Source organism: Micropterus salmoides, unplaced genomic scaffold (assembly GCF_014851395.1).
Source record: "Micropterus salmoides isolate LMB-PRFRI ecotype aquatic unplaced genomic scaffold, ASM1485139v1 Ms_hic_scaffold_4, whole genome shotgun sequence".
Lineage (NCBI taxonomy): Eukaryota > Metazoa > Chordata > Actinopteri > Centrarchiformes > Centrarchidae > Micropterus > Micropterus salmoides.
Window position 1 is genome coordinate 2979221 of NW_024043372.1, and position 10838 is coordinate 2990058.

The 10838-nt window shown below is 43.0% G+C and overlaps 1 protein-coding gene across 1 annotated transcript; it reads left to right on the forward strand.

Annotated features, from left to right (window-relative positions):
* Positions 1–3735: 3735 nt before the first annotated feature.
* LOC119886333 (erythroid membrane-associated protein-like) lies at positions 3736–4364 on the forward strand. The gene has a single exon (XM_038696991.1). It carries the CDS (start codon positions 3864–3866, stop codon positions 4242–4244), a length of 381 nt encoding a protein of 126 aa, XP_038552919.1. The 5' UTR covers positions 3736–3863; the 3' UTR covers positions 4245–4364.
* The last annotated feature ends 6474 nt before the right edge of the window (positions 4365–10838 follow it).

Here is a 10838-nt window from a genome sequence, read left to right on the forward strand (position 1 = left end):
GTGGAGCAGACCATTTGGCAATTGATGGGAGGGTTTGGCACGGGTGCACACCTCACAGGCCGCCACAAAGGCCTGACAGTCCTTATCCAGTCTATAGAGGGCCACCAGTTTGCTGCCTATCTCACTCCACAACACGGGTGGTCACCCTCCACTGCTGCCTCACCACCAGTTCTGCCCTATTGGTCGGTAATCTTTCGTGACGTTATGCTGACGTGAACAGGTCATCGTATGGATCTGCCGCTGCCCTGTCTGACCTGCGAGTGACCACTAGATGCAGCTGGGGACCAACAAATCGCATAAGGTACCTACGGCAAATCCCACCCCAACTACTCTCAGAGGCTGCAAGCTGGCACCACCACTTCACATTGCTCTGCTCAACACACGTTCATCTCAAATAAATCACATGTTCTAAATGAGCTGTTTACCAGAGAGAAAATGGATTTCATGTTCCTTACTGAAACGTGGCAAAGGGACAAGGATTTTGTCCACTTAAAACAACTTTGTCTAGCTGGCTGCTCTATCATTGGGAAGCCCCGACTGACACGTCGTGGTGGAGGTCTGGCTGCTTTGTATCAGGACAGATTCTTATGCAGAACAATTTGTTCTGAAAGTTTCCCCTCTTTTGAGTCACAGACACTTAAAATAGGTTCAAAGGATATGTTTTACTGTGTGCTAGTTTACCGTCCCCCTGGCCCAGCAGGTGCCTTACTCACAGACTTCACCAACTTCTTATATACTATAATTAAATTAGAGAAGGTTCTAATAGTTGGAGATTTTAATTTACATGTTGACAATGTCATATGTAACACAGCTGCGGATCTTTTATCCATCACTGATGCTTTTAACTTTATTCAACATGTCTCAGGGCCCACACATATTAAGGGCCACACCCTGGACCTAGTTTTCTCACTTGGCCTCCAGATAGAAAATGTCTGTGTAGAGGACGTACATGTGAGTGACCACAGTTGTGTATTCTTTCAACTTAACTTCCCATTGGACTTGTTGCCCCTGAGGCCCAGGGCCCAAAGACGTATCATAAATAAGGATGTCACCGAGAAGTTCACTGCTCTGTTTGAACCCGTTATGTTGTTGCGATGCCAGGATGTGGATATTTTTATTGATTCTTTTCACAACCAATGCACAGAAATTTTAGATAAAGTGGCACCTGTCAATCCTACCAAGACTGATCACAAAAAGCATTGCCGCTGGATGAACGAAGCCATACAATCTAAGAGAAACTGTCGCAAGGTGGAGCGTCTATGGAAAAAATCAAAACTTGGTCCATAGACTACACCTCAAGGACCAAATTGCTTCACTAAATGAGTTGCTGAAGAACACAAGAACCTAGTACTATTGTTTCCCCATCTATTCCTGAAGCTGCTGTATTTTGTAAAACTGGCAGCAATGAGTTTCTGAATTTTTTTGTAAATAGGATTGCAGATATCAGGTCAAATGTCTCCCAAACTCCTTCCAATCCTGCTCTCAGTGACCCACCCCCTCTTATTCTTGGTCCTCTTAACCCAGTGTCACTGCATGACATCAAATGCCTGCTGGAAAAACTGAAACCTTCCTCCTGTTCTACGGATGTCCTCCCTACTGTGCTCTTTATACAAGCTTTTGATTCAATTGGCCTTAGTATTGTGAACATGCTTAACATCTCACTTCAAACTGGCATTGTCCCTATCTCCTTTAAGCATGCAATCATTGAACCAGCCTTAGGAATCTAGGTGTTGTCTTTGATTCAGCAGTGTCCCTAGCGCATCATTCCAACCAACTAATGAAAAACTGTTTCTTCCAACTAAGGAACATATCCAAACTAAGATCGCTGATGTCAAAGATAGAATTAGAGATTATCATACACGCCTTCATATCCTCCCGTTTAAATTATTGTAATAGTCTTTTTACATGCATGAGTAATAAAGAACTCACTTGCCTCCAAGCTGTCCAGAACTCAGCTGCTAGACTCACATACAAGCAGAAGAGCGCACATTACTCCAGTCCTATCATCACTTCACTGGCTGCCAGTTCATTTTAGAATTCATTTTAAAATCTTGCTCCTTACTTTTAGAGCGTTACATGGTCAAACTCCCTCTTACATCTCCGACCTGTTACAGCAACATACTCTCCCCCCCGGTAACCTAAGGTCATTAGATCAGAGGCTGTTGGTAGTTCCCCGTACCCACTTTAAGACCAGAAGAGACCGGTCTTTCCAAGCAGCTGCACCCAGGTTGTGGAACACACTCCCCACTTCGTTACGAACCTTAAACTGTGTTGTTTCTTTTAAAAAGCAGCTGAAGACTGTTATTCATAACATTAAGCTTGGTTTTAAAGTTGTCTGTCATATGTCAATGTGTTTCTGGTGTCTAGCTAGAACTGTATTTTGTTGTTATATTGTGAAGCACCTTGTGATTTTATCCGTGAAACGTGCTATATAAATAAATTTTACTTACTTACTAACTTACTTACTATATAAGAAAGGTTCTTGTGATCAGTCCATACCAAAAATGGGTGTTCTGCTCCCTCCAGCTAGTGCCTTCACTCCTCCAAAGCCAGCTTGATGGCCAGAAGCTCTCAGTCACCCACGCTGTAGTTCCTCTCTGTGGTCGACAGCCGACACGAAAAGAAAGTGCAGGGATGGAGCTTGCCGTCCTCCGGAGAGCGCTGGGAGAGGGTCGCACCGATGCCCACATACAAGGGGTCCCCCTCGGCCACGAACTGAAGGGAAGGGTCAGGGTTGGTACACTGTGTGAGTCCTGTCGATTTCGATGTTGCCTCACTCCATTAAGGTTGGAAACCAGATCGGGAGATGGCGTTACAGGAAAGAAATTGCGCTGTCCCCCTCCTCACCCTCCGGAAGACCCAAAAGGCACAGATTGTTACAGCAATGACCACAACAAACTAAACTACAACACTGCTGTTTCAACCTGCTGACGCTCCACACACTGAAGGTGAGTTTGATGCTTCGAGTTTAAGTTGCCATCTTGGCTTGAGTCCAACCGGAAGTCACGGTACAGAATATTTTAATATAAATACCAACTCAAATACTCAGTAGTAACGTATTTCTGTGTTGGGTCTGAGGGACCCACGGGATCCCAATCGAGCTCTGTAACAGGAGGTGCAAACGTAGCAAAAGGCCTACAATAGTGTGGATGGGGCATCAAACCTACCATAAAAACCAGCTCATTAGCCAGTTGTTGAGTACCAGCAGCGTTGGGGGATGGTCTCCTGTAGTTTGTGAGTGTCTGCAGGCCTTTCCACTCTGATGCAGGGTTGCTGGCTGGAAGATGCATGGATGGACTTTGTTGTTGGAGAAGCATGCTGTCTGGGTTGTGAACTACAGCAGTATAATCCCCTTCCACAGCTTGTTCATGCCCCAATGTTTATAGATCAGTTGTCATTAATTGGGTTGCCCATGCTGAAAACACCCTCCAACAGGTTTCTACAGGGCCAAGGTGAGAGCCAGGTGATGGGGACAGCAGAGACAGAGGCAGGGCACATGTGTTTTAACAACAAAAGACAGAGTACAATAAGTCATTCAGATTTGTTTGTTAGATCTGCATTAGATGCATTTGTAGTGACTGTTGTTAAACTTTTCCAAAACTAGCTATGAGTTTTAATAGATTTCTGAGAAAAAGATGATGAAGATGGAGGCTCTGAGCAGAGAGATAGCAGCTCTTTCAGACACAGTCAGAGCCACAGAGGAGGAGCTGAGAGCTGAAGACGTCTCATTCCTGCTCAACTACAAGGCTGCAGTGGAAAGAGTCCAGCAGCGCCCCCTGCTGGATGATCCACAGCTGCCCTCAGGAGCTCTGATAGACCAGGCCAAACACCTGGGCAACCTGACCTTCAACATCTGGAACAAGATGAAGGACATGGTCTCCTACACTCCTCTCATTCTGGACCCAAACACTGCTGATCCATATCTCATCCTGTCTGAAGATCTGACCAGTGTGAGACGAGGAGAGAGACAGCAGCTTCCTGACAATCCAGAGAGGATTAATTATTACCGCTCTGTCCTGGGCTCTGAGGGCTTTAACTCAGGGACTCACAGCTGGGATGTCGAGGTTGGAGACAGTCCAGGCTGGTTACTGGGTGTGTTAGCAGAGTCTGTTCAGAGGAAGGGGACAACATACGGTCTGGATTCTGGAGAATACGGTTCTCTGGAGGTAAATACTCAGCATGGTCACCACCAGCTCCACTCACTGTTCTCAGAGTTCAGAAGAAGCCCCAGAGGATCAGAGTGAATCTGGACTGGAACAGAGGAAAGCTGTCGTTCTCTGATCCTGATACTAACACACACATACACACCTTCACACACACTTTCACTGAGAGGCTGTTTCCATTTATTTACACTGGGGATGAAGTGAAGCTGTCAGCAGTGAAGGTCTGTGTGACAGTGGAACAGAGCAGTTAGAGATAAAGAGGATGATTATAGTCATGATGTTGATTTCTTAAAGGGAAAAGTCTCTGAATTTAACCTGTTAAGCTGCACCTGTCCTCCTGCTGTCTCATTATTCCAAACATATCTTTATTTTCTCTCACTTGTTGTTTTTATTGTTTGTATTTTCTTTTTCTTGTTATTTAGTTTGACAATCAGCTTTTATTTTCTCCTGTCGGCCTTTTCATATTTAAAATGATTTCACTGAGTTTCTTTATGTTTGTTTGGTTTAGCCGTTTCTTTTTTATCCACACTGTGTCGTTTTAAATAGTTGTTCATGTTTTATTATTTTGACTTGTGTGTGTGGAGCCATGAAAACCAGCAGCCACTTTGTGGAAGCTGATGAGGATAAATTAATTACATGTGTGAAATCTTTACAAAATATGAAATATGTTTGAAATGATGTTTGATGCGATGAAGCCAAGATGATTCTGTCTGTCAAAGTGTGTTTTAACAGTTTTTGTTCTGCAGGTATTTAGTCATAAACCAAAGTGTTGGACATGTTGACCTGATGATGGCGCTACATGGAAAGATTAAAGATTTTTCATAATATAGCTCTTTTCATTGGGTTTTTGTATTAATACTTTTCCAAATGACTCTTTTAGTTCATAATGTGTCTTTTCACACAGCAGCGTTGTCACCAGTCACCACAGATAACACTGAAAAACAGCATTATGAATGAAACATCCAAAGAATCATGACTGATGGGAGCTGCCACTTTTCACATTGAGTAGCCTACTCAGCCTGAGTGATAGTCAAGTTGTATTTTGAATGTAGTTACTGAACTTTGTCTAACTTTAACCCTAATGTAGCCAACTCCTGTTTATTCTGGTTTTGTTGTACAAATTAATCAATCTTAATAATCATTTTCTTTTTACCTAGATGTGCCTTGTCTTTACTTATAAGTGGTGAACTGTAGTCATGAACACAAAAACAATCTCACTGTGGTTAGGTCCTCGAGTGGGAGTACTGACTGCAGACGCTGTAACTATGCACGCCTTGTTCAACTGTTATCTACTGTAGATTATGACTGTAGATTATGACTGCAGGTGTTCAAAATCTGTTCTCTACTGTTATGACTACATGAGGGACAGATTGACGTATTAGTCTGCCGATATTAAGACTACATGTTTAATTACTGATTAAGGGGTTGATTGTCAACTTCCAACCTCTGATGCTTATAGCCTGTGTGAGCTTTGAGTGAACTTGCTAAAGGAATTTTTGCTGAACAGAAAAGGCGACAGATGCTTGATAAAAACACATTAGATAGTAGACAAAAAAAGACGGCCGACGCTTAACGAAAACGCGACAGATAAGCAGAAGACAGCCAGCACAACATCAAGATTACTGCAAGAAACCAAGCATTAAAGATACAGCATTACATGTTATTCTTGTATTATATTTTTAAGAAATACAATTGTGTGTTAAATTATGCATGTATAACTTTAAAAAAAAAATACAGTGAAACTGAAGTTGAATTTTAATGGTGAACGTCTTATTCAGTAATGTAAAAATCTAGAAAGTCATTACAGTAATTAATGACAGCTGGTACCAGTGTTAATTGGTAAAACACCACGTTGTAGCGGAGGATTATCAAAATATCCAAATATGTTGGGCACCAGACAGGAGAATGGCCTTTAGCTTAACCGGTCACTTAAATCAGTCGAGTAGTAGGATATTAGATAGCCAGCTACCTTTGCTACAAACATACACCAATAAAAGAAAGCCACCGAACACTAATTCAATCACTCTCAATAAATTGTATTGTATTCAAAGTCAAACAATAATTAACCATATTGTTAGTACGCAAACACAAAATCTTTTATTGTATTAACTAAATATAAACATAAGCTTCAAGGCAAATGTGAAAATCAGTATTATCAGGAGTGTTATGAATGTAGTGAGTGCAAAAAGAAAAAACTACATAAGTCAAAACTGAAGCGCTGGTGTGTCCCAGGGTGGTGGGAATCCAAAGAGTGAGAGTAGGCAGAGTTGACAGCCATCTTCAATACATCTCAGCCAGGCTGAACAGGTGAGCCACATCTCCTGACGACCCTGGCCTTGGCCCTGCCCATAGACAGCATGGAACTCACAAACCAAACCAGCACAAGACAACAGACAACCCCTGGGCCCCCCCCCCCCCCCCCCCCCCCCCCCCCTAAAAAAGTTATGGAGTGGTAATTACATTCAAATTTTAAAGTTAGAATCACATGAAAAATGGCTTCACTGGATGTTCCAATTACCTTATCCGCATAAGTCCTGAAAAAAACACTGGAAACCGATCAGAACAGGAACTATAACCATTTTAAATTTATGCTCTAGACAATGCATCAGCCATAATCAGAACGTTTAATGTGCCGAATGTAAGGGCAGAAAATTGTTTTCTTCTTACACTTATCATCTTTTATGCAAGTACTTATAAGAGTGCTATTTTTCTCCTTTTATTATGTCTTATATAGTGTTTTACATCTTTAAACTGTTCCATCTTTATTATTGTTCTGGTTATTCCAGTGTGTCCACATGTGTGGGGTTTAGGTCAGGGATGTGGGTTTGTTGATTGTTTTCCTCACTAGCTGTTCTTCTCCTTCCTTGACTGGGACCAGTCAAGGATCTTTTGTTCCCCAAAACATGCTCAGACTCTGTAAATGATCATGCAATTGTTTGCTCTGGGCCAGATGTTAGTGACTGTCTTAGGAGACAGAACCTGTGGTCCAGCTGATTCTGTTGTAGTACTTCTCTGTTTATTCTATTTTGTTAAATAAATTCTTCAAAGACAACGGTTCGTTGTAACTCAATTATTTGCTCAACCTTTCACCAGGAATACAACTTCCACAACACCGAACATCAAGATGGTAAGGCTATAAGGACACCATCTCATCAAACGCTGGTTTGGATTCTGTAACGAATGTAGGAAGGTCAGAGGATTGTGGTCCATGTACACAACTACAGGCCTACACCCATTACCTATGTACACTTCAAAGTACTGAGAGCCCAAACCAAGGCAAGTGCCTCTTTCCCTACAACTGAGCAGTTCAACTGGTAAGTTAAACTTGCACAAGAAATGGCTAACTGGCCTCTCAATTCCAGATGCATCTGTTTGCAGCAACGCAGCCCCAGCACCCATATTGCTGGCATCCACTTTGATGTGAAACAGTTCCTTTAGATTCGGAGCTGCAAGCACTGGAGCACAAGAAAGGAGAGCTTTATCATCAAAGGCTTTCTGACAATGGTCTGACCAATTAAACTTGACCTTCGGACTCACCAGGTCAGTCAATAACCTACCATCTCAAGAAATTGGGTGAGCTCTTTCTTTGTACTGGGAGGAGGAAACCTCTCAATGGCCTCAACTTTTGCCATTACAGCCCGCACTTCACCCTGCCCAACCACCTTACCCAGGTATGTCACTGTGGCCTTGGCAAACTCACACTTTGCCTAATTCACAGTGAGCTTAGCTTAGCCCAGGCCAGGCGATAAAACAGGGCCTGAATACGCTGCAAATGTTCTGGCCATGTGCCGCTATACACCACCACATCACCTAGATACAGGGCACACCCCTGCAAACCAGAAACTAACCGGTTCATTAAACGTTGGAAGGTAACAGTTGCATTTCTCAACCCAAATGGCATGACTTTGTAAGAGTACAACCCTGTATGTGTAATCAAGGATGCAATTTCCTTAGCCCGTGGTGTCAATGGGACTTGCCAGTAACCTTTATGATCAAATTTACTCAAACTTAGCTGAACCAACTTGATCCACGCAATCCACCATCCAAGGAAGGGGAAAATAGTCTGTCTTGGCTCCTTGGAGATTAGAACTGGTTGCCCCCAGAGGAACTGCCACAGCGACCGGTTTCACCCCAGCTCCAGTTCCTGAAGCAGCATGAGAAAAGTAAAGCTTTAACAGGTTTACATGACACATTTGGGTAGCCTTCCTTCTATCTGGGGTAGATAAGACATAGTTCTGATCTGACACTTTCTGTAGCACAGAATAGGGCCCCATAAATTTAGCCTGGAAAGGGGATGAAACCAAAGGCAACAGGGCCAACATTTGATCACCAGGGCAAAAAATATGGTTTTCGGTTAGTCATATAACTGTTTCATTTTCTTCTGAGAAGACTCCAATTTTGTTCTGGCCATTCTACATGCTCCAAAGAGCCATCCCTTGAAACAATTTATATAACCCAGTAAGGGTTTAGGGGGATCAGGTAGTTCCCACTCCCCCTGTAGTACTGCCAGTGGGCCTCATTGTGTCCAAAAAACAGATCATTTAAACTGAAACCAGCACTGGATTGTACAACTTCCCTGGCAGCCAACAACAACAAGGTAAACCTTCTTGCCAGTCACGGTTCATAACAAAGACTTCAAGGTTTGATGAAACCTCTCAAGAGCCCCCTGGCTCTGTGGATGGTAAGCATGTTGCATGTTTCAAAATCTCAAACATCTGTGAAGTGAAATTTGTGTCCTGGTCAGTCTGAATAACTTTAACAATGCCAAAGATAGAAATAAACTGACTCAAAGCCTTAACCACAGATTTAGCTGTAATGTTTGCCAAAGGATATGCAGCAGGATACCATGTGGACTGACACTTTCAACAGATGCAAACTTCCAGCCTTAGACTTAGGCAACGGGCCGACACAGTCGATCAACAAATGCTCAAAAGGTTGGGAGACTGCAGGAATGGGAGACAAAGGCACTGGCTTAATAGTTTGGTTAGGTTTACCTGTTAACTGACAAGTATGACATGTCTTAATGTATGCAGAAATATCCTTTTTCAAACAGGGCCAGTAAAAATACCGCAACACTGTCATAAGTCTTCTGCACCCCTAAGTGACCTGCAACTTCATCATGTGCTGTCTGCAGCACACCTTCTCTCAGGTTGTGTGGTGTCACAATTTGAAATATAGCCTCTCCAGAAAAGATGTCACCTTGAGGCAACCATTTTCTTACCAGCACCCCCTCTTGTAGGAAATACCCATGTGCTCCACTGGTCATTTCACTGGCCAGGCGAACCTGAGACAGGAATTCCTGTAAGGAAGGATCCTGTTGCTGCTTCACCAAGTTGCTGCGAGAGACAGATGGAACAGCCAACGAAACAACTGCCTCCTCCAAATTTACTTCAACTTCCTGTGCTTTACAGGTTTGAGCACGGGTTACTGCACAGGCCGGAAGTACATTAGTTAAGTTCCCCTCAGGATCTGCAGTTTTACTCACCACTAGCATGGATGAAACCAGGTTCTCAGGCCATACTCACCAGCGAGGTCATTCCCCAGAATTACTGACACTCCTTGCACAGGTAATGCAGGCCGGACTCCCATAGTCACCTCACCCTGCACTAAATCAGAAGACAGCACAACCCGATGTATAGGAGCAGACAACAGTTGCATACCCATTCCCCTAAACAGCACACAATCCCCAGTGGTGGTGAAAACATACCCTCTTTAACCAGGTCCCATTGGTAACGTTCTTGTTCCAATTCAGCTTCACTGTAGTTACCTTTAGACGTTCAATCTCCAGTGCTTATTCTTGAGCCCGAACCCGCTCCTTGTGGACAGTGTCACTCATGCTCCCTCTCTTGCCGAAACTGCAGAAGCATGATTTCTTTTTTCTGTTCAAAAGTTAGATCACTAAAGTCTGACAGAGGAAAACTTAACCTGGACGGCAACAGCGGACGAGTGGCATCTTCTTCAGTGGCCAACATATCATCTTTTAAACCAGTAGAGATTGCCAAGGCTGGCAAAACTTCAAGCTGTGCTAACTGGGCCCTTAACATTTTCAATATGACCTCCTTGCGACCTTGCTTTGGAAGGTCTACTTCATGATACCCTTTAGTACACTTATTTAACAATTCCGTACTCAGACATTGTATAAGGTCGTCTACATTAGCCATCTTCAATAGAATGACACCAGATAATACTCTTCGAAAATAGAGACAAAAGGGACCCACTTACCCCATTACTGCCCTGCTACTTAACAGCAGATCAAGTAGGGCACACAAATAACCACCATGAATAAGCCAGACTAAACAAACCTTTTACAGTTTTAACCTGGGACAAAGCTATTTAGTTATTGTTTAAACAACCTTTTGGAATACCTCTCCCCTCACTAACTGCCTAACCAATGCTAACTCAGTATACTCAACCCTAGTCTTCATGCATGGCACGACAGGTGTTTTAAACACAAACCCTATGACCCGGTCAAGAACCAGCAATGCTGTTACTCACCTAGACAGTCATGGACATGTACCCAAGACAGGCAAAATATCAAATTGCATTTATGCACAAAAATAACAAATCAAAACAACCAACCAACTAGTCCCCTGAGGGAGACGATGAAGCTCACGTAAACATAAACTTAATGGTTTTATTGTATTAACTAAATATAAACAGAGCACAAACAACACC

What these genes read in the sequence shown, in the direction of transcription:
- LOC119886333 (XM_038696991.1), top strand. Translation starts at nt 3,864, where the DNA reads ATGAAGGACATGGTCTCCTACACTCCTCTCATTCTGGACCCAAACACT.